This window comes from Gossypium raimondii, chromosome 5 (genome assembly GCF_025698545.1).
Source record: "Gossypium raimondii isolate GPD5lz chromosome 5, ASM2569854v1, whole genome shotgun sequence".
Lineage (NCBI taxonomy): Eukaryota > Viridiplantae > Streptophyta > Magnoliopsida > Malvales > Malvaceae > Gossypium > Gossypium raimondii.
Genome location: NC_068569.1, coordinates 55,315,092 through 55,339,056, shown reverse-complemented (window position 1 = coordinate 55,339,056; position 23,965 = coordinate 55,315,092). Strand labels below are relative to the sequence as shown.

Sequence of the window (23,965 nt, the reverse complement as noted above, 5' to 3'; positions counted from 1 at the left end):
TTTTATGGCTAGCCTTATTACATGCAAATCACACTAAATAATTTATTTTACCATTTTGAATCTATATCCTGAATTAACAATAATACACATATTAATTTAGAAGACCCAATCGATTTAAAAATATTTTTAATATAAAAATATTATTATTTAAATACCGACAAAAGGTTTATAGATCTTTAAATAAAGATTTACCTATTGAAAAATAGGATTGCTTTTGCAATTTTAGAAGAAAAGAATCAGAATGAATTTAACAAATTTAATATTACTATATTAATAAAATTATTTCTAAATTATATTATTGTAAATAAATTTGAATGCCCGGATACACATATTATATTATTTTAATATGATAAACTATAAAAATAATTTCTTATGTTTGTTTAAGTTTATATTTTAGTCACATATGTTTCAATTATTATAATTTAATCACTAATATTATCGATTTATAATAATTTCATCATTATGCATTATCCTCCATCCATTAAAAGTATAACAAAAATCACATGTGACTCGTTAAATGTTGGGGTGAATGCCAGGTTATTAAGAAATTATTTTATGGATCCTTCTGACCAAGTCATCCATGGTCCGTTTTTAATTATTTAATAATATTTTAGTAATTTATTTCATGTCATTGATATATAATTTTAGTAATTTTTTTTTATCTTGAACCCCCGAACCTTAAACATCAAATCCTAAACCATAAACATCAAATTCTGAACCCTAAACCTTTAACCTCAAATCTCGAACACAGAACCTAAACCCCTCGAACCTTGAACCCGGAACCTAAATCTTGAACCTCGAATCCTAATCTTGAATTTAGGGTTTGTGGTTCGAGATTTGAGTTCGAATTCGAGGTCAGAGTTCAGGATAAAAAATTACCAAAATTATGTATCAATTACTAAAATTTTCAGCTTCTAAAAGGAGTGTTTTTGGGCAAATTTTTGGTTTGGGAGAAACATTTTTTTCTCTCAAAAAGCTGCTTGTTTAGGAATATTTTGCCTCAAAAGTGTTTCTTAGAAGCAATACTAAACAGACCCTAATTTATCATAAGTCCTAATGTTAATGATCAAATCGTAATAATTGAAACATCAGTAATCATAAATTTAAACAACAATAATGGACTATTTTTATAGTTTAATCATTTTAATATTATAATTGTTGAGATGCATTTGGTATAACTTTAAGTATTCCACACATAGCACGAGTCAATTTTTGTTAAATCTCCGAATAACACCGAAAGTGTTAAATTAATTAGCTTAGGATTTAAATTATAAAATAAAAAATATTTTTATAATTTTAATTTAAGTTAAAATTTAATAAAAAATTAATTTCTGTAAATAATAAAAAAAATATTCCTTTCAAGAGTTTGATATAAAGTCAAAGACTTTTTCTGCTTTTTCTCTTTTTACTTCTATATAATATGATAGATGAATATCAATTATTACTCTTAAACTAATTTGTGCTCTACCTTTCCGGGATTCTGCAGCATTGTATTTTGATTTGCTTAGTTTTGAGTTTTGATTCTAACGTAGAGCGAATATGACGAAAGCGGAGGTGACGTTGTTGCATGTAGCCGCGGACGTGGATGTTGTAGCTGAGAAAGACAATGAAAAGAGATATCTTCTCAATAGCGCCAAAGTGAGTTGCGTTAAGGTTGGCTCCGGCAGCTCGGATGTCGATGTTAATGGAAACGACTCCGTTAATGGAGTTCTAGTGGAATCGGATGGCAATTGCATTGTCGAAGAAGACCACGAAGTGAAATCCGAATCTGATTCGGTCACTATTACTATGAATCAGCAGGAGGCGGATAAGGTAGATGAGAAAGAGAATGAAACGAGATATCTTCTCAATGGCGCCAACACGAGTAGCGTTAAGGTTGGCACCGGCAGCACGGATGTTTATGTTAACGTAAATGGAAGCGACTCCGTTAATGGAGTTGTTGTGGAATCGGGTGACAATTGCATTGTCGAAGAAGACCACGAAGTGAAATCCGAATCTGATTCGGTCACTATTACTATGAATCAGCAGGAGGCGGATATGGTAGATGAGAAAGAGAATGAAACGAGATATCTTCTCAATGGCGCCAACACGAGTAGCGTTAAGGTTGGCACCGGCAGCACGGATGTTTATGTTAACGTAAATGGAAGCGACTCCGTTAATGGAGTTGTTGTGGAATCGGGTGACAATTGCATTGTCGAAGAAGACCACGAAGTGAAATCCGAATCTGATTCGGTTACAATTACTATGACTCAGCAGGAGGTGGATATTGTAGCTGAGAAAGAGAATGAAACGAGATATCTTCTCATTGGCGCCAACGCGATTTGCGTTAAGGTTAGCTCCGGCAGCTCAGATGTTTATGTTAATGGAAACGACTCTGTTAATGGAGTTGTAGTGGAATCGGATGGCAATTGCATTGTCGAAGAAGACCACGAAGTGAAATCCGAATCTGATTCGGTCACTATTACTATGAATCAGCAGGAGGCGGATATGGTAGATGAGAAAGAGAATGAAACGAGATATCTTCTCAATGGCGCCAACACGAGTAGCGTTAAGGTTGGCACCGGCAGCACGGATGTTTATGTTAACGTAAATGGAAGCGACTCCGTTAATGGAGTTGTTGTGGAATCGGGTGACAATTGCATTGTCGAAGAAGACCACGAAGTGAAATCCGAATCTGATTCGGTTACAATTACTATGACTCAGCAGGAGGTGGATATTGTAGCTGAGAAAGAGAATGAAACGAGATATCTTCTCATTGGCGCCAACGCGATTTGCGTTAAGGTTAGCTCCGGCAGCTCAGATGTCTATGTTAATGGAAACGACTCCGTTAATGGAGCTGTAGTGGAATCAGATGGCAATTGCATTGTCGAAGAAGACCATGAAGTGAAATCCGAATCTGATTCGGTCACTATTACTATGAATCACCAGGAGGCGGATATAGTAGATGAGAAAGAGAATGAAACGAGATATCTTCTCAATGGCGCCAACACGAGTAGAGTTAAGGTTGGCACCGGCAGCACGGATGTTTATGTTAACGTAAATAGAAGCGACCCCGTTAATGGAGTTGTAGTGGAATCGGGTGACAATTGTATTGTCGAAGAAGACCACAAAGTTACTATCAGTATGAATAAGCAGGAGGGGGAGAAACCTGTTGAAGAAAAGGGAGGGTATGTTGAAGAAAAATCAGGGGATGGAGATGATTGTTTGGCTAAACAAACTGTTCAGGACGCTGCTGTTGTTATTGATTCCAGTGTTCTAAAGAGTGACAGTGCTTCGGATAGTTCCATAGTTATTGATTCCAGTCTTAAACAGAGTGATGGTAAAGTTGATTGTTCGGTTGAAACTGATGTTAATTCCATAGTTATTGATTCAGTTACTGTGGATGATGATGCTACACATATAGAAATCAAAACCGACAGTGATTCTAGTAAGTCTTCTACCACAGTAGAAACTGATGCAAACTTCGTTGTTGGTAGTATATCGTTTGTAGTTGATGTTCAAAGTAATCAATATAATGGTAATCTGGCTGATTCGGAGATGGGTTCGCAACTGGTTGATAAGTCTTTGGACGTGGTTTCGGGTTTGAAATCGGAAACAAATGTTAGTTCTGATTCTATATCGGTTGTAGCAAGTAATTCTTCAGAGAGAACTTGTGGTATCACGAACGGAGGAATTGAGTTTAGTAGTTTCGACGATGAGGCTGAAAGGAAAATACCGTTAAACTACATGATCAGGGTCCCGAGAAACAATGACGAAAGTTTAAAAGTAGAGATTAGACTTGCTCAAATTAAGGTTGATGAGAAAAGTCGAATTCGAGAAGGGATTCGAAACGATATGCAAAGCACGAGGGTTACTTGTAAGGAATATGGCAATGATTTTAATGCTGCTGTATCTCAAGAACGAAAGGCTCGAGACTTGCATAGGTCCAAATGTCGGGAAATAGAGTCGATGCAATCCGTGTTGGATATTGAAGATATTGATATCAAGGTAACCTGTTTTTAGTCTTTTATGGAAGAGAATGATGTGATTATTTGTTCTAATTATATACTCTGTAAGCAGATACGAAACATGGAATGGACAATACAACACCAAACTCTACCACTAAAGGATGAAAAGAAATTTATTAGTGATATCAAGCAATTAAAGCAAACTCGTGAAAAGCTGTCATCTACCATGAGTAGACAGGACGAAAATCAACAAGGTTTGGACCGGAAAGAGCGTCTGAAGGCATTAAATGTACATCTGCCTTGTTAGCTTTTGACATTCGACTAGTATATATGGTTGCTTCTTCGATTCTTCTGTTTCTACAGTCTTTAAAGAAGGAAGCTGACCAATTGAAAGCCAACCTCAAAAACGCTGAGGCGATCACTAAGGCAGCTAAGAGAAAATACTATGAGGAAACCGAAAAGTTAAGCGAATTGCAGTACCAGTTGAAAGCTGCAAATGACATCCAACAAGAAGTGTATGCGCAGTTGCAAAGTTTGAAGAAACAATCATATGAGAAGGTACTTTTTAAATTCTGTAAGCTTAGAGTGAATGAACATAATCGTGTTGGACACGTAATCATATCCGAGACTCACAGACAAACCTGTATTTTCGTTCTGGTTCTGATTGAATACATTGCTCTTCGAAACTGATAAACTAAGGTAAAGATATGCCGACGCTACTCTTGTTTGAATTTTGCAGAGCAAACACTTCTGGCAGTACAAGGATGATTTAAATAAAGCGAATGAGTTAGCTTCGAAAGGGGATAAAGTAGCACTCCAAAATTTTTGTAGTAACCAGGTGAGGTCGTGCATTTGTCTTATTTCTTCCAAATAAAAAATTTTGTACAATATTTGATCTAAACAGTCGATGGTTCAGGTGGAGAAATTTATGGACTTGTGGAATAACAACGATGAATTCCGAAAAGAATATGTTAGATGCAATGAAAGGAGCACACTTTGGAGACTGAGGACATTAGATGGCCGTGCACTTGGTCCTGGTGAAGTGCCTCCTGTAATTCCTCGAGCACTAAATGGAAGAGCGGTCGTGGATCATACAATGTCCGGCTTAACTTTGGAAGATCGAACACAAGAGTTGGTGGCGGTGGCAAAAGCTGAAAAGGTACTTGCGGAAAAGGTTGTGGAGCAAAAGAAGTTTATGAAATCTGCTCCTCCAGAAAGTGTTTCAACAACTGCTTCTAATGGGGATAAAATCGAAGAGGCTGAAGAGGAGAAGCCGAAGAGAACAAAGGAGGAGGAGGAATCGGACAGGAAGGCAGAGGAATTGAGAAAGGAAGAGGAAGCGGCTAAATTAAAGGAGCAACGCCGGTTGGAGGAGATAGCTAAAGCTAAGGAAGCACTAGAAAGGAAGATGCGAAAGGCAGAGAAGGACGAAGCTCGAGAGGCTAACCGAGCTGCAAAAAAAGCTGAAAAGAAAGAAAAGGTTAACTCTCTTAAAATTATCCCTAGTTTATTTTCTGTTTAGTCACTTATTCCTTAAGTATCAACATTTTTCGGTTGTTTCCTTGTTGATCAAGCAACATTTTTCGGTTGTTTCCTTGTTGATCAAGCAACATTTTTCTTTCTTCAGAAACGAGAAAAGAGGGCTAAGAAGAAGGAAAACCGAAAAGCCGTCGCAACAGCTGGTGACACGGGCATTGAAGACGAAGCTCTATCCGCTTGTTCGACTTTTGAAACTCTTGTTGAAACTTCGAAAGAAATCGAAAACAAAGAGAAACCCATTGCGGCTACTACGGAAAGGCCTCAAAAGGCATCAAAGTTTGTGAAACAAACCAAAGTAACATCTATTCCCCCTCCTATTCGAAATCGGGGTAAGCAAAAGAGGCGGCCATGGATGCGGGTCATTTTAACCTTTTTGGTTATTTTGGCTTTGTTTTTTTTAGGAAATTATATCTAATTATCTCCATAAATAGGCAATTCTTTCCTAGTTTTCTTTTGTATTAAATTAGTATAGTAGTTATTTATTATTATTTGCTTTATGCATGGAGAAAGGGAGACATGTAAAGATGATCTACTATAATTGTTCCTCTAATATATTCCCTTCATTTTCACTCCCATTCCTTCCAAACTATGCTTTGTAATAATAATTTATTTTTAAAATGTGATTTACACATAAATGATTTCATCATTGCATTTTGAAATTTTAAAAGGAAAGATAAGGTTTGGTTAGACTAAAGTTGATGACCAGACTCGAATTTGTAGTGTAAGTCTAATCAAATATTGATTCAGATTTAAGATTTAAGATATTTGCAATAAAAGTTGTGGAACCAAAGATAGAGTCATTGTTTTAAACAAGTTTTAATAAATTGATTTATTTCAAAGTCTAAAAAGAAAAAAATTCTAGTTATTTGTTTGAGGCAATTGATGTAATCATTTTATGTTTATTTATATCAATCAAATCATTACATGACTTGAAATAATTTAATTTAAGGGTTAATGTATACAAAGTTTTCGACTCTATTTGATTGAAAAATTGAAAAAATTAAATTTCAAGTTAATTGAATTGTGTTATTGAATTATTCGAGTAAACTCAAATAAGTAATTGAGTTTCATTTCAAAATCTTACTGCAAACATAAAAATACTTTAAAATTCTTATCTCTTAAAAACATAGGGTTCCATCGGTTATGGTGCATTAGGTGTGTTTACGAGCAATAAATAATATGTCCATGAAAACAAATACTAAAACCAAAATTTTACGTTCCAAAACAATTTAAAATTTAAATCCAAAACAAACTTATACCAAATTATGTGAACTAAGCTCGAGTCACCGAAAGTCTTAAGTCCGAAGATCACCTATTAAACAAACGAGTGAGCTAGAAACCGAGTTTATGACTCAACCCACAAACAGTATTTCTACTTATAACAAACACAAATATAAAAATATAAACACAAAATTTTACTTATAATGTACAAATTACGGAACATATATCATATCAGAATGTTATATTCCAAAACAAATACCAAATCAAAATGTCATATTTTTAAAAATCATATATCATAATGTGATATCATATTATAACAAATCATTAATGTTTGACTTTTCACTAATATCATATCATAATGTTTGTTTAAATTTATATAATGTTTCACTTTTCACTTCCCTTTTTGATTATCAATGATTTATAAAACTGGTATTTGACTTTCTTTTTATCTTTTTCTTTCATTGTTCTTGATTTGTTTTCAGAAGAATCTGAGAACAAGAAACTAAAAGCAGCAGCAACAAGATGGATATAACCAACGATTCGCCCATCGTCGGGCTCGCAATGGAGAGCCAAGAAAATGATGGAGATGATGACTCCTGGTTCTGGTGAGGCAATGCTACGGGTCAAGTTAAGAGGCTTCGAGTATACCATCGGAAAACCGTCGTGTTGTTTGCGTTCAATGAGATTTATGGCTCCTGCGAATACACTTCTAATGACTAAATTATCATAAATTTCGTCACAATTAAAACATCATGATTAAAATGTAAATTTAAATAACTATAAGGATTTAGCGAATAATATAAAGATTTAGTTCTAAATAATTCAACCTTTCAACATTCCAATATGAATGTTTTAAGGCAATTTTAATAAATAGACTATTTTAGTTCATCTAACATAGAAAGGATCGAAATTTTCAGTTTTTTTCAATAGAAGAATTAAAATGTAATTTGAAATATAGTATAAGGATTACTATGCTATTTTTATCAATAATATTTACATGTATATGATATTTTGCTTTAATTTAGATGACATAACATTTTAAAATGTATGGTTTTTAAATTTTATTTGATTAAAGATGAATAATACAATCATTCTTATTATGTGTTTAAACTTGTAATAATACCATCACATATATTCAGAAGAATTGAGAGTTATTTCTAACACTTAACTCCTTCTTTACATTTAAGAGTCCCAGAGAATTTAGTGAGTCTTCCAACAAATGTTGCAGGCTTAGCTTTAATTATATCCTTCTTTTTAATTTCAAATGGGGAGGTGAGGTGGCCAGATGTTACAAAAATGCTCCATTCATGAACCGATCTCCTTCGATCTCCATATCCAATTCCTCCATTCGACTCGGTGCATAGTTCCTATGGGTTATCTATAGAAATGTATTGAACAAAAACAATTCAGTGGTATAACAATAGGTACATTCGGTTGCATTGTGCTTACTACGATATAAAATTAATAAATGTTACCGATTAATTTGTTATATTTTCATTTACCTCTTTAGTTAGGGGTCATCTGGAGCAATGAACCTGTTGCCTTGGCTAATAATGGTAGGATCGTGCTACCACCAATGGCATACAATTTCAATGAGTGTAGTCGTTGTTGACGACATGAAAGTATCCCCATCGACATCTAGGCATTCTTTGTATCAATTCCTTGCCAAAATGGTTGAATGCAAGTGTGACTTGCATATATTGATCTTTAGAATAGACATCACTTGCACCTAACAAGATCACTGAAGAAAAATCCAAGAATGTTTAGTTGAAAACTAGATTACAAAATGTGTACCGTGTTGAGTATTGTAAGGTAAATCTTACATGATCATGATGGGTGAAATGGCAATTTGAGATGGTGATGGCGGTGGAACCTTGTATTGCATCGATGAGCCCATCTTGACACTCAGACATGGAAATATGATCAAGCCAAATCCTTGATGATCCAAATATGGAAATCCCATCTCCATCGCCCACCGATGAAAACCATAATGATCTTGAGTCCCTAATTAGGCCACCACTACTTCTAACAACGCGATGAATGTGAATGTTATGAATTATGACATTGTGCACAAATTGAAGTGTAATGCCACATCCATATGCTATATGAACATTTGCTCCACGACCATCAATTGTCTTATGGCTTTGAACCATTAGCTCTTGTGATAATTTAATGTTCATATCATGGGCAAAAATTATCCATAATGGTCTCTTTTGAATCACAGCGTGACGTAAAGTTCCTGGTTTAGGGTTTACAACATCATCATCAGAATTATCGGTAACCAAATAGTATTCTCCCTTATTCCCTCCACGAGTTTTGTGGCCAAAACCAAGGACACACTTAGCTAGTCTTTTGCGATTCTTGGCCCAGTTCTTCTTGCATCTCCAGCACCTATCAATTGGATTGATGGCCAGGCATGGACCAGTGTACTTCCTATGTTTACCCCTCAAGGATCTTCTCGTGCTATTAGTAATAACATCCTTAAATTCTAAGGGTTGGTTGGACATAGGTTTTTCAAGAACCCTGCAACAAATTATCGACAAATTATCTAATATAATATATAATGCCTGCATTTAACATACAAATTAAGAAAGTTTCAGGAGACGGTAACTTGTTAAGGGAACTAACATTGGAATCATTGGCTTTCATCCATCTAAATAATGATATCTTTATCATTAAGCTAAAGGCGTATGATTATTACAACTCTATAAGAGTTAATGGTCCAAAATACAAATATGATAGATTGCTATTTGACAAAGACAATAATGGAAACAAGAGTAACTAAGAGTTTGGCTTAGTTAGTCCATGTAGATTTTTTGATTTGTTACATTCAAGGGTCTATATTTCAAATTTCAATATATGTAATTTATGTTCTTTATGTTTAATGTATGACCCTTTTGTATATAAAAAAGAAAAGAGAGATAAAATAGAAAGTTATAATTTACTTGTTAACGTGATAGTTCAGGTGACTGGTAACATTTTCTGGGCTCGGTTCATAAGCTGTTAGAGCAATCTTCCAGGCTTCGTCTTCACGTTGCTTCCAAAATCATCAAATTCAGCAATATTTGCCCATAGCTTTGGAATTAAGGTGAAAAAAGAACAGAGGAAAACAACCCTTAGCTTAGTTACCTCCATTGTTGTTCTCTTTCTATATGTTTCTCCTTTTTAGGATATTTTCTTGGTTTAATTATCTAGGTGATATGGTAGGGCCTAGGTTTTAAAACTATATAAGAAGGGTTAAAACCTAAATCTCTAGTACTCTAAGTTGCCGACTTTGGTCGGCTAAAGCCTTGATTTTGATAAGCGGTGAGTTTACCTTTAAATAAGCCATCCATGTAACTGTATAGTTCTTAATTGTTTTAAACAAGTTTTAATAAATTGATTTATTTCAAAGTCTAAAAGAAAAAAAATTCTAGTTATTTGTTTGAGGCAATTGATGTAATCATTTTATGTTTATTTATATCAATCAAATCATTACATGACTTGAAATAATTTAATTTAAGGGTTAATGTATACAAAGTTTCCTGACTCTATTTGATTCGAAAAAATTGAAAAAAATTAAATTTCAAGTTAATTGAATTGTGTTATTCGAATTATTCGAGTAAACTCAAATAAGTAATTCGAGTTTCGAGTTGACACAGCCAAGCCATACGGGCGTGCGAGAAGCAAAGGAAATTACACACGGCCTGTAACACCCCTAACCCCTATTCATTGCCGAACTAGGGCTACAGGGCATTACCGAACAAAGCGTGTTTTATCACAATCATTAACTCACCAAGGAATAACTATTCTTTTAAATTCATTATCAGAGTTAAAATATTCACGGAACAATTAAAGGACTAATCATAACTTACGAATCACTCTATTTAAAAAAATTTCGAACCCGAACTTACATATATAAACAATAGAACATGTTCATCGCTTAAACCATTCAAACAAATAATTTTACAAACTTACCACCATAAACGAACTCAAATAATCTAGGTATATTCAAATTTATATTTAATTCATTATATAATATAAGTTTACAATTACATGTTATACTATAATCTTTAGCCGCAATTACCGTTATATCAGTTGAGTCATAACCATATCATCAATATAATACAAGTGTCAATACCGAATATTATAGGTAATTACAACTTCAAATCAAACATTATTTAAGACTCCAATGTCTAATACAAAACATGATCTAATTTGATATTCATTGACAAAACATGTCCACCAAATCAAACATAAACTTAACAACTATATTTCATATATAATAAGTTAAGGTCAAATTATTAAAAATCAATTTTAATAGACATGTAATCAAGAGTTCATAACCTAGCCGAATATACATAGGTAATGATATCATTTCAAAACAATTACTCAAAAATATAAAGACCAAAATCAAGCTTTCAACAACAACCCATAGCTGAAATCATATCCTATCGAAATCAAACAAATCATGCACACATATGGTATACTTACTAAAACCGATCCATACACACACTTTCAATTTAATATCCTCCAATACATGTACATTAGACATTTAGTTCAACTCATAACAATCCAACTCAAATGCATAAAAATTATTTATACTATATCCGAATATAAGTAAGTAGAACCCCCATTTTATATCTTTTTACCAAATACCAAAACCAATGTCAAACAAAAAGAGATAAGCCATCTTCGCATGGCTTTTTATGTACACGACCAAAATCAAACCGAAATATTTACTAGCTTATACATGCCATAAGTTCAAAATGAAAATTTTAAAAGTACCGAAAGTAGTCGACAGTGTGATTGACTTCACTGATGATCCCCGAGCACGTAACGACCTCCAAGACAAATAAATATAAAAAGTAAGTTAACTTAGCTTAGTAAGCTTTAAGCAGAACATATAAAATATATATTTTCATAGGCAATTTATCAAAGTCGAATATACATATATAATAACATTACTACATTCATTTATCTCAAGTCATTTTAGCCATAGCAATTTGATATTACAAAAGCTTCCAAACATTTTCTTCTAATTGACATAATGCCGAATATACTTATTTTATATACACATTATCTTATAATAGCTATTTGTATCATTTTTTTATATATATATATAACCAACCAAATTATTTACTTAATTATCAAATAGGTAATGAAGCATCACATACCTGACTAATTTAATTCCTCAATCTCATTTGGTACCACATCAACTTAAAACTTACTAGGCACGAGTATTGAAATGATACACCGGCACGAAGCCTGCTAGGCCTAAAGCCTGATTTGGTACACCGGCATAAAGCCTGCTAGACATAAAGTCTGAAATAATTCACCGGCAGTAAGTCTGCTAGGCACAAAGCCAAAATTAATTCACCGACAATAAACCTACTAGGCACAAAGCCTGAATTTCACTGATACAAAGTTGGTCTTACACATAACTATTATATAAGAAATTCTAAATATGCTTTAAGATTCATATAAGGCTTCTCAATCATCGTATCTCAACAAAAATCAAATTTATACTCAAATCTTACTAATAAAGATACATTCGGCTAATGTATATAAAATCCATACAATTAAAATTCAGCTTATATAACTCATATATATTCTAATTTAACAACGTTTAATTGCTAAAAGACTTACCTCGGGCGATGAAAATTGAAACAAGGCGATTAATCGACGACTTTGGTTTTTCCTCGATCCAACTCCGATTTCTTTGGTTCTTGATCTAAATGTATTCAAAATAAACTAATTTAAATATAATTCCATTCAATTTATTCCAAAAACACATAAATGGGAAAATTACCATTTTACCCCTCATATTTTACATTTTTTTTGTAATTTAGTCCCTATTGCATAAAACACAAAATACACAAAATTTGCACACACCATGCTAGTGTCGAATGTTCCTTGTCTTCATACAAGTCCACACATTTCATTTATTTCACATTTTAGTCCCTCAAAAATTTATTTTCTAAATTTAGCCCTAAGTACTCAAATTCACCAAAAATTCAAAGACAAAACATGTTAATCTAACACATATATTTCATATTTCATCATCTAACATCATAAAACTCAAACATTCATCAATGTCACATTTCAAAATCTTCAACAATGCACAAAATTAAGACATGGGTTTTGAAGCATTCGAAGCAATGATCTCAAAAACGTAAAAATTATCAAAAACCAAACAAAGAACTAACCTTAATCAAGCTTTAAACATGGCCGAATATTGCTAGGCTTCTTTTTCTTTTTTCTTTTGTTTGAATTCGGCTAGGAGAAGATGATAATAATCTTATTTTTTTATGTTTTATTTAACATATATATATATATATATATATTAGTTATATTAATTAGTTTACCTATTTAACCTTAATAATAATAATAAACCAACATATATATCACAAGGTTATACTTGTCCTTTGCCACCCACTATCTTTTTTTTGGCCTAATTGCATCTTCAAACCTCCAATTTATAAAGACAACAACAATTAGGTGATTTTAGATTTAATCCCCTAAATTTTCATTTTACGCGATTAAGCCATTCTCTTTAATCGGTTACTCAAACGACAAAAATTAAAACACGAAAATTTCACACAATCAAATTCACACATAATAAACATACAAAATAATATTAAAATATTTTTTCAACTCAGATTTGTGGTCCCGAAACCACTATGTCCGATTAGGGTCAAAATCGGGTTGTTACAACTCTCCCCCTTTAGGGATTTTCGCCCCTGAAAATATTACTGGTGAATAAGTTCGGGTAACGCTTTTTCATTGCATCCTCTGGCTCCCAAGTTGCTTCCTCAACTCCATGTTTATGCCACAGTACTTTAACTAACAAAATTTTCTTGTTCCGTATTTCTTTAACCTCACGAGCCAGAATGTGAATCGGTTCTTCTTCATATGACATATCGGACTTAATCTCAATCTCTGTCGGCTTAATCACATGTGAAGGATCAGATCGGTATCTACGGAGCATCGAAACATGAAATACATTGTGAATCTTTTCTAGTTTAGGTGGAATAACAATCTATAAGCAATCGGCCCAATACGCTCTATAATCTCATACGGTCCAATAAATCTCGGACTCAATTTGCCTTTACGACTGAATTTGAGTATTTTCTTCCACGGCGAGACTTTCAAAAACACTTTGTCCCCGATCTGAAACTCTATACCTTTTCTTTTCAAGTCTGCATACGATTTCTGATGATCCGATGTTGTTTTCAGACTATCCCGAATCACTTTCACTTTCTGTTCAGTCTCTTTAATCAAATCGACCCCGTGTATCTTATTCTCATTAAGCTCGGTCCAATACAATGGTGTATGACATTTACGACCGTACAAAGCCTCGTGAGGTGTCATTTTGATGCTAAACTGAAAGCTATTATTATATGCAAATTTAATCAAAGGTAATTATCGTTCCCACGTACCTTCAAACTCGAGAATGCAACATCTCAACATATCCTCAAGTATCTGAATAATTCGTTCGGACTGACCATCTGTTTGCGGATGGAAAGCTGTGCTAAAATGTAGTTTCGTACCTAAATCATCTTGTAATTTCTTCCAAAATCGCGATGTGAACCTCGGGTCTCTGTCTGAAACAATGGAATTAGGTACCCGTGTAATCTCACAACCTGAGAAATATATAATTCAACAAGTTTATCAAGTGAGTAATCAGTACGGACGTGAACAAAGTGAGCCGATTTTGTCAATCTATCAACAATAACCCAGATTGCATCTTTGTTGCTTGGTGTCAACGATAAACCGGATACAAAATCCATCGTGACTCGGTCCTATTTCCATTCAGGTATCGTGATCGGCTGAAGCAATCCAGAAGGTACTTGTTGCTCGGCTTTTACTTGCTGACATATTAAACGTGAAAATTTTTAGGTTGTTTCTCTAAATTGAAGTATTATCTTGAAGTTTGAGATTTACAAGATTGACATCAAAAACCATGATTTTTTGTGAGATTTTCAGCCTTTAGAGCATACATTTTTCTTACTCATTTTATTATTGGTTATGAGTGTGTCAATTTGATTTGTTATTCTAGAAACTTGTGTCGATTATACATGTCGAGCCCACACATTTTGATTTGATACACTGAGATGATAAAAGGCACTTAGGTTTTAACCCACTTATCCCATAAAAGCCTATCTACATAATTAACCCTTAGTGAACCCCGTTGAGCCTAACACACCGTTTCTTAAATTATCCATTAATGTTAACCCATAACTCATTTTTTGTTCGTTGAGAATTTTTCTCGTTTTATTGACTCCCCTTTTTTTCGAGATTTGATTTGGTTAGTTACTTAACTATGCTCTTTTGTTTGATTTGCTGAATTATTTCTTATTGTTAGAAAAAAAAAGAAATTGAAAAAAAATAAAAAATATATATTTTTACATTTTGATTATTATTTAGTTCTATAAGCTTGAACAGTTAAATTCATATTTTGAGAAGAAGCTCGTTTTCTTATTCTTGAATATTTCTTTATTTATGCACTTGTTTTTAATTCAATATTTGTTATTTTTCTAGTTTGGTAATTTATCAATTTGATCTCAATTTTAACCATCTTTTTCGGTATTTCTCTACACCCTTAATCCAAGCCCCATTACAACATCTTAAAGAAATTTTGATTTGTGTATCATATCATTTTATAGTGGTGGAGATTTGATTTTCATGCAAGCCTATGGTAATGACTTTTCATGTTTGACTATTGAGTGCTTATTCTTGAACCTTAAGCACTTTGAGTGATTTGAATGAATCTTTAGTGAGGATGTCGACTCTTGTCGATTTTAAATTAAAGGTAATTACTTAGATAAGGAGAAACACCTATGTTTTCATGTTTAAAAATTTTAGCTTGGATTGTTTGAGACTTTAGTGTTCTTTTAGTTGAATAGCCAATGCATGATTATTTATAGATTATTTTTGAGACATTATTGATGGGAATTACAAGTTGAGAAATATTATTTTTAATGTGAGTCGAGGATTTTGCTTCAGGACAAGCAAATGCTTAAGTGAGAGGATATTTGATAAGCTGTAAAAGTAACATGTTTTAATCTCATTCTTAATGCATTTTTGGCTGATTAATTATGTAAGTTAGTGAATTTGATGCTCCTAGTCCTTTAAATTCATGTTTCTATACTTAGGAGAGCATTTTGGAGCTAAAGAAGCGAAAAACGAGCCAAAATCGGACAAATAGAGCTGTTTTTAGGATCCACACTGCCTGGGCATTTCCACACGGGCTGCCCACACGCATGGAATACGTCACTTTTTGTGCAATGAAAATATTATTCGAGATAGACTGACCCGCAACAAAACTAAACTGATTATGTTTGCTTATTTTCGGAATTAACGATCTAGGTCTATTGACAATTGTCTTTGTGATTATCTTATAAAGCATCATACATAAACAGATCGATCTAAATTGAGTAATCAATTCTGGACTTTGGACTTTTGGTAGCAGCACAAGCAACGTTTTGTTCTGATGTGGATCCAATAGTTGCTCCCCCCCCCCCCGGCAAAAAAAAAAAACTTTCCAGACCATGCAACAAACTGAAGAAGCGACAACTTCCCATTGCATTTGAAGAAACTTTGCCTGAAAGCCCTCAACACTTGGAGCTTTCAACGGAGCCATACAAAAAATCGACCTACGAATCTCTTTATTAGAGGCTTCTAACAACAAGCTCTCCTTATCAACCATTTACAACGAAGGGAACTTAGTTCGACAAGGAAACACTCCATCAACAGAATGACCAATAGAGTATAGATGTTTAAATGCATTTTGATCTATTAAATTAAATAGTATTTATTATAAATTAATTTTACTTATTTTAACTAAATTTCATAGCGCTTATGATTAACTGGGGATAACAATCAGTTTATTTTAATGTTAGATAAGGAATAATCCAATAAATATGGAATATTAGAGTAATTGGATAAGATTGCTTATGGTGTTTATTTTCTTGTTAATAGTAATAGTATTATGGAATACTTTCTCAAACTAACATTCCATGTACGATGATTCGATTTTACGTTTTGTTTCTTGTTCAAAGAATTTTTTTCTCAAGTATTATTGATAATTTTTATAAAAGTAATATTATTTTTTAATTTAAAAGTTATGTAGTTGTGTCATTACAATTTATTCTATCAAACATGACATGGAGAATTATGATCTAATTACACCCTATCAACTAAGCACATCTAGAAAATTATAATTCCTGAAAATTGCAAAAGGGTGTAATTACTTCCTTAGTGATTACGCTTTTATACAATTACTGCTTTATGGTGTCCAAAGCGTCCCTAATGTAACACATTTGTCTAAAAAAAATGTTTGTCGTGATACTTTCTATTAATATGATACATAAGTTGGAGAATTTGTGCTCCAGGTAAATTCTTAAGAAAGAGAGGTGGGTCACAATATATAGTTTTAAGTAACAAGTTTTTCCTAGACGGAATCACTCTTAAACATGTATTCATTCTTGTTAAACTTCAAGGAAAAGTAGAAAATATAAAAACTAAACTTTAGACGGGTTGGACATTGTCCTTAGGAAATTTCGTTCATAGTGTATCATCAATATTCAACAAGCTATTTTGTTACATGAACAACAGGGAGGAACAACAAAACCTAAAGAAAATACTTAAGAACAATAGAGAAAAAAACATATCTCAAGTGCTTGGAGAATATGGTTTTAAATCAAAATAAAGAGTTCCAATTTTCTATGCAAATGGATTAGAAGCAAGAGATTTTTTTTAGAAGCAAGAGATTAAATGAGTTGGATATAAGGTATGTTTTTCTACTTGTCAATGAATATTAATCTACCGTATCAATCATGGAATTGTCGCTTAGGGCTTGCTAGCTGAATTTTAAAGGAAAAAAAATCCTAACTGTCTAATGACTATTTTGTAATTTTTTAAAATTAAATAACCATAATATAATTTAATTAATAATTCAATGACCTATAATGTAGTTTATCCAAAAATAATATAAGGACTAAAAGCAAATTTAAACCAAAAAAAATAGTAAAATAATTAACGTCGCCTGAGAGATTCGAACTCTCGCGGGAAAATCCCATGTACTTAGCAGGCACACGCCTTAACCACTCGGCCAAAGCGACTTCAGTGAATGTTAAGTTAATAAATACTTTGAGATGCCTTGTCGAAAATGCAAAGGTTGTGGAGCAAAAGAAGTTTATGCAATCTGCTCCTACAGAAACTGTTTCGGCAACTGCTTCTAATGGGGATAAAATCGAAGAGGCGGAAGAAGAGAAGCCGAAGAGAACAGAGAAGGAGGAATCAGACAAGAAGGTAGAGGAATTGAGTAAGGAAGATGAGGGTTTTTTACAAAAATAATATAAAAAAATAAAAAAATTTACCAAAATGTTATACATTTTTTTTATTTACCAAAATATATATAATTTTTTTTATTTACCAAAATATATCAAAAAAAACCAAAAAAACAAAAAAAAATAAAAAACAGAAAAAAAAAACCTGGACCGATTTGACAGTTCCCTGGGTCAAGGGAACATCATTATGCACCAAAGAAGGAACCTCTGGCGGCACCAAACAAGGGTTCCTGTTGGCGGCACCAAACAAGGGTTCCTGTTGGCGGCACCACTCGTGTTATAAACACGAACTCGGTCCCAATGAAACAAGAAAAATTAGAAGAAAAGAAAAGAAAGAAGAGGTGCATGGAAAAAAAAAGAAAAGAGAGAAAGAGAAGAGAAAATCAGGTATTTTTTAAAAATAATTGATTATGTTATTGTTATTGTTTTGTATAATTTGTATTTTTTTGTTTTAGTTTAGTTATTAAGATTAAAATCAATAAAACTCAACTTAATAGTTTTAGTTAGGGTTTTATTATCAAAATATTACAAAAAATAAAAATTTTATAGTATTATTATTATTATTATTATTATTATTATTATTAAGATGTTAGTTAGTATTATTGTTAGTAAAAATTAGTATTATTTTGTAGTTAGTTATTAATAATTTTAGTTAGTATTATTTTGTATATAAAATTATTAATATTATTATTGTGTTAGTTATTAGGATTAGTGGTTAAATGGCTTTCATGTACAAAATTGAATATTGAAACATTAGTTTTTTTTATTTAAGTTATTTATTTTATTATCCGTGCAAGATGTTTTACGAGATTTTGTTTATTTTTTGACAGATTAAATATTGAAGATGGATGCTAAGTTTTTTCTATGCGTTTATTTCGACGGAGTCATCTTAACAACAAGTGTTGGATGTGTATTTGAATGTCAGCAACAAATAGCAATGAGATTTAATAGAAATGTCTCGTTTGATGAAATGAAGGCAAGGATTAATGCAAAAATTTTAAGACGTTGTGGGAGAAGGATAGTAAAAATTTTCTACAAGTTTCCAGTTTCGACAAATCCAGTCAAATTCGTCGAAATGGAACTTGCAGACGACAAAGACGTTGAGACAATGGTCGATCTCTACTGTGGGAATGGGAGTGACAAGAATGCACCGATTCACTTATTTGCTGAGTTAGTCGGTATGGAGCAAAATGCATCTGATGAAGAAGACGGGGCTGAAGAACCGCGGATGGTGGCTCCAATATCATACGTTGATAGTGAATCAAGTATGGGTAGGATCGGTATCGACCTGAATATTACACCCGATGTTGATATGGTTGGTGGTGAAGAAGAAGGTGGTTGCGAAGAAGAAGGTGGTGGCGATCATTGGGATGAAGAGGTCGATAGTGACGGTGATCCCGATGTGGACGATATACCTGATGATATCGACGATGAAGACATTAACGCTTCTTCGATCGGGGAGCAGATGCGGCATATTTTGGCCGGGCGAGTATGGGCCGGGCGAGTAGGATCCGAATAGTTCAAAGTCGTATGCATATTCGCCTCGAAGCTCAAGAAATTGTCGATGCTCGCAATTCGGATGATAGCTATCTGAACCGACAAACCCATTGTTCGAATCTGGCCGGGCTTCGCCGCTCGTGGTTCCGGAGAATAATATGCCATGGGATCGCATCACGCCGTCATTGTGGACGATCCCCTATGTCGCCTGCATGTGCGGGGATTACAACCGACCGCCTCCGTATAAATATGGCTTCCCGCAACTAATGTACCATTGCATATACTCTTCTGATGGTTGCGAGTCAGTAGCCATAACCATCTGAAGTCTTCGATGAAATCGATCATTCCACAGCGCCACAAATTTTCGGTGCTTAATTCCCCAATCTATCACTGATTTTCCTCTCTTATTCTTGCCGTGCACTTCTCCCACCTCACACGGCGGATCCGGGATAGGTTGGATTGCACCAAACTGCCGTAGCACTCGATCCCCGTTATACCACTCGACCATGTTAAAATTTATAATTGGTGCGTTAGTGCACCATATGTACGAATGCACGTACGCAGACGAGGGTACCACGGCGGTAATTTCTGGCGTTCGGTACGGCGTCCATATAAACTGCATGATTAATAACATGGTTATAATTACCCATAACGTGTGCGTAAGATATAGAAAGTAAGATGTCATGAATATGACTACAGCATGAATATTAGAATAGCATCTTACCCCATCCCGGGCATACTGTTCAATCATGAGGCGATATAGCGGGACATTGTACGACTGCCCGATACCCGGACGACCACTCCACCTACAAAAAACAAATATAGCGTTTAGAGTTGGTTGGTAACATTAGTCAATATATTATGACTACAAATAACGAGAAGTTATATTTTATCACCTGCTCAGCAGTGGATAAACATACGATTGGTGTCTAACCGATGCCAAAAATGGCATCCGATACAGCGCCCAGGACTGCAGCAGTGAGAGGCATCCGCCAATGTCGCGAACTTTCGGATCTGTCGCCCGACAAAGCTCTCGATACAAGACTGCTAGCACAGCTGAGCCCCAGCTATAGGAGCTAACACTAGACAAGTCAGCTAATAGGGGCAAGTACATCAAATGCACCTTGTCGTTGCTTGCATCAGGCATCAGTTCTCCCCCTATGATATGCATGATGTACGCTCGAGCAGCGCACATCAACTTCGCTTTCGGTGGTCATCCGATAATTGTTCATACTTGGCTTTCACCATGTAAATGATACGCCTGAAAATATGACTCACCGTTCTCGGTGAGTCTCCTAAAAGCCGATAGCAAAGTGCATCCGGATCGGTAAATGTAGATATTCCGTTCACGGGACTCCGTCAATTGGGAGCCCAAGCCGCAACGCTACATCCTCCAAGGTCACCGTGCACTCCCGCACGGAAAATGAAAAGTGTAGGTCTCCGGCGCCACCGCTCCACTAGCGTAGATATTAAATGAAAGCGCAATACGGTGTAATGGATCGTGCTACGGACCCAAATCCGCTAGCTCTAAATGCGGCATCAACCGTGCATCCGAGTATTCTTCAAAACACTCACACGGCCCTTAAAACTCGAGTGCGAGTCCCGATAGTGTAAAATTACGTAAAAATTTTACGATAACATTATTTCTTTGTACGCCTATCCTTTTAAATAAATAATAAATAATAACTCATACGCGTTATTAACCGCATCGATATGTGGCTTTTTTTGCTAATCAATGAAGCCATTGCGAAGCCTGCAAGTTGAAAAAAAAGTTAGTAAAAAACTCTTACTTCGGCCATTTGTTCGTATTTTTTTCTCCGCATTTTATTACTTTAAAAATATCTTCATTTCTAATTTTATAATTTTACATAATGTTTTAAATTTATTAATTTAGTGTGTTTTAAAATTAATTTACTGTAAAAAACCATTATCCCGCCATTTACTCGTATTATTTAGTGTATTTAGTGTAAAATTAATTTATAAATTTACTGTGTTTTTTCCTTTTTTTATTCTTTTTTGGTTTTTACTTTTTTTTGAAATATTTTGGTAAATAATAAAAATTATATATATTTTGGTCAATAAAAAAGTTATAATATTTTGGTAATTTTTATTTTATATTATTTTTTATAAAACCCATAATAAAACATTACAAAATAATAAAATATTTAAAAATTACCAAAATATTATATATATTTTTATTTACCAAAATAAAAAATTACTAAAACCGGTTTTTATTTGGTGTAAGAAAAAATCCTTATCCCCCATTTGCTCAGATTTTTTCCGATTTTATTTTCAATAAAATATATTTATTTTTATTTTATTACTTTATATTATTTCATTACATTTTTTTAAAATATTTGTATTAACTATTTCTCAATTTTTAAAAGTTAGTAATACACTATTATTTTGGCCATTTGTTCGTATTTTCTCTCCGCATTTTATTATTTTAAAAATATCGTAATTTTAAATTTTATAATTTTATACTTTTTCAGTGCATTATGTTTACAATTTATTAAAGATATAATTTTTTCGCATTTTCTTACTTTCGTGAATATATAATTTTCGTTTTTTCTTTTCGTATTTTATGTTTTCTTAAATATATTTCTTTATCATTTTACTTTTAATGTTATTTTCCTAACAAAACTAATTTCATAAAAAATTCCTAATCAACATATAATGTACATACCATTAATTTTTCATGCTAAATATATCTCAAAATTATATATCCTAAATAAATTAATAAAATACGTAAAATGTACTTAATATTATTTTTTAACACACAAATATTGCAAAAATCTTAAATTAATAATAATAATTACCTTATTTTCTTTTTTTTTCCTTCCTCCACCCTTAATATTTAAGGTGGTGCCGCCAACAAGGAATCCTTGTTTGGTGCCGCCAACAAGGTTTCCTTGTTTGGTGTCACAAATGATGTTCCTTGACCAAGGAACCGTCCAAATCGGTCCAGATTTTTTTTTGTTTTTTTGGTTTTTTTTTTGATATATTTTGGTAAATAAAAAAAATTATATATATTTTGGTAAATTAAAAAAATGTATAACATTTTGATAATTTTTTATTTTTTTATATTATTTTTGTAAAAAACCCGGAAGAGGAAGTGGCTAAATTAAAGGAGCAACGCCGGTTGGAGGAGATAGCTAAAGCTAAGGAAGCACTAGAAAGGAAGAGGCGAAAGGAGGAGAAGGCCGAAGCTCGAGAGGCTAAACGAGCTGCTAATTAAGCCGTAGCTAAACCACCACAAAACTTCCGGCACAGCCAACATAGGGAGAAAACCTCAACAGAGGAGACCAAAGCACGCAACTGTCGAAGAAGGCTCCATCAACACCAACACCCACCCCTGACGTCGCCGGTGGCGGGCATCTCATCTGGGGTTGACAAAAATATTAACGTCGCCTGAGAGATTCGAACTCTCGCGGGAAAATTCCATGTACTTAGCAGGCACACGCCTTAACCACTCGGCCAAAGCGACACTGCTTTACCAGCTAAAATTATCATCTAAATAACAAATAATTTGAGATGCTGTCCAAGCTAGCTGAAGCTACGTGTGGGAAGAATAGATGATCAGTTAAAATTCAGCGAATAATATAAAGATTTAGTTCTAATACAATAATTGGGAAAAGGGCAGTCGACCTCGGGGTTGGAGGATGGGGCCGAGGTCGGGATGAGAGGTGGATGTCCAAGGTTATTATTATGTTCTTAATGGGTTTATTATGATTTTGGAATTTTAGAATTGTGTTGGATGTTACCCTTATTTTATTGGTTTTATTTGGGTCTGAATAGTTGAAGTATTGATGTTGTTTTGGGTTATAAGTTTGGTAAATTGGATGTTAGATATCGTGACAATATCTAATTTCATTGTCACCACTATTTTTACACTAACCATAAGTAAATGTACCGCCCATCCAAACTCACCCATTGTATTGAGGATGCATGTTTAAAAGGAAATTGTTTGAGCACGAATTTTGCACTGTTTTTTCGTATTTTTTTCGATTTATACAAAGGTATCAATATTCAGGTTATAAGTATCGATATCTCAATGTTGAAATGATAGTGCTTGAGTATCAATACTTAGGGTAAAAATATCGATACTCGTGCCTGAATATTGATAAAATGTTTGGATTCAAGATTTAACAAAATGCTAAGTTGGTATCATTTTTTCTTGTTAGTATCGATACTCATTTTACAAAATATCAATACATTAGTTTGTGTATCGATACTTGCATTAATTTCTTTGAAGATTTGCTGAATGGTCCTTAAACACATATTAAATTATTTCTAAGGTTGTATGATTGTTTAGCCGCGAACACCTCTGTAAATTTTGTGAATTGTCATGAAATTTATCTTGCTTGAAACTATGTGTGCATGTGATAAAGTTTCAATATTGATGTAGCATTCTATAACTCAAGTCCG

General features: G+C 33.6%; 1 protein-coding gene, 2 non-coding genes and 1 pseudogene across 3 annotated transcripts; 1 reads left to right on the top strand and 3 right to left on the bottom strand.

The window, feature by feature from the left end:
* The first annotated feature begins 1,539 nt into the window (after nt 1–1,539).
* Nucleotides 1,540–5,901, top strand: LOC105767324 (uncharacterized). The gene is made up of 6 exons (XM_052630524.1): nt 1,540–3,987; nt 4,060–4,236; nt 4,311–4,505; nt 4,687–4,785; nt 4,864–5,427; nt 5,575–5,901. Exons 1-6 carry the CDS (start codon nt 1,540–1,542, stop codon nt 5,899–5,901), a joined length of 3,810 nt encoding a protein of 1,269 aa, XP_052486484.1.
* A 1,950-nt stretch (nt 5,902–7,851) lies between these two features.
* On the bottom strand, nt 7,852–9,979 carry LOC128041354 (pectate lyase-like; annotated as a pseudogene).
* Nucleotides 9,980–17,730: 7,751 nt separating this feature from the next.
* TRNAS-GCU (transfer RNA serine (anticodon GCU)) lies at nt 17,731–17,812 on the bottom strand. The gene has a single exon. It is a non-coding gene; the product is annotated as a tRNA-Ser (tRNA).
* A 5,130-nt stretch (nt 17,813–22,942) lies between these two features.
* Nucleotides 22,943–23,024, bottom strand: TRNAS-GCU (transfer RNA serine (anticodon GCU)). Its single transcript has one exon. It is a non-coding gene; the product is annotated as a tRNA-Ser (tRNA).
* Nucleotides 23,025–23,965: the final 941 nt, after the last annotated feature.

Coding starts and splice junctions, on each gene's coding strand:
- LOC105767324 (XM_052630524.1), top strand. CDS start 1,540: ATGACGAAAGCGGAGGTGACGTTGTTGCATGTAGCCGCGGACGTGGAT. Junction 4,786..4,863: donor AAAATTTTTGTAGTAACCAG/GTGAGGTCGTGC, acceptor TCGATGGTTCAG/GTGGAGAAATTTATGGACTT. Junction 5,428..5,574: donor AAGCTGAAAAGAAAGAAAAG/GTTAACTCTCTT, acceptor TTCTTTCTTCAG/AAACGAGAAAAGAGGGCTAA.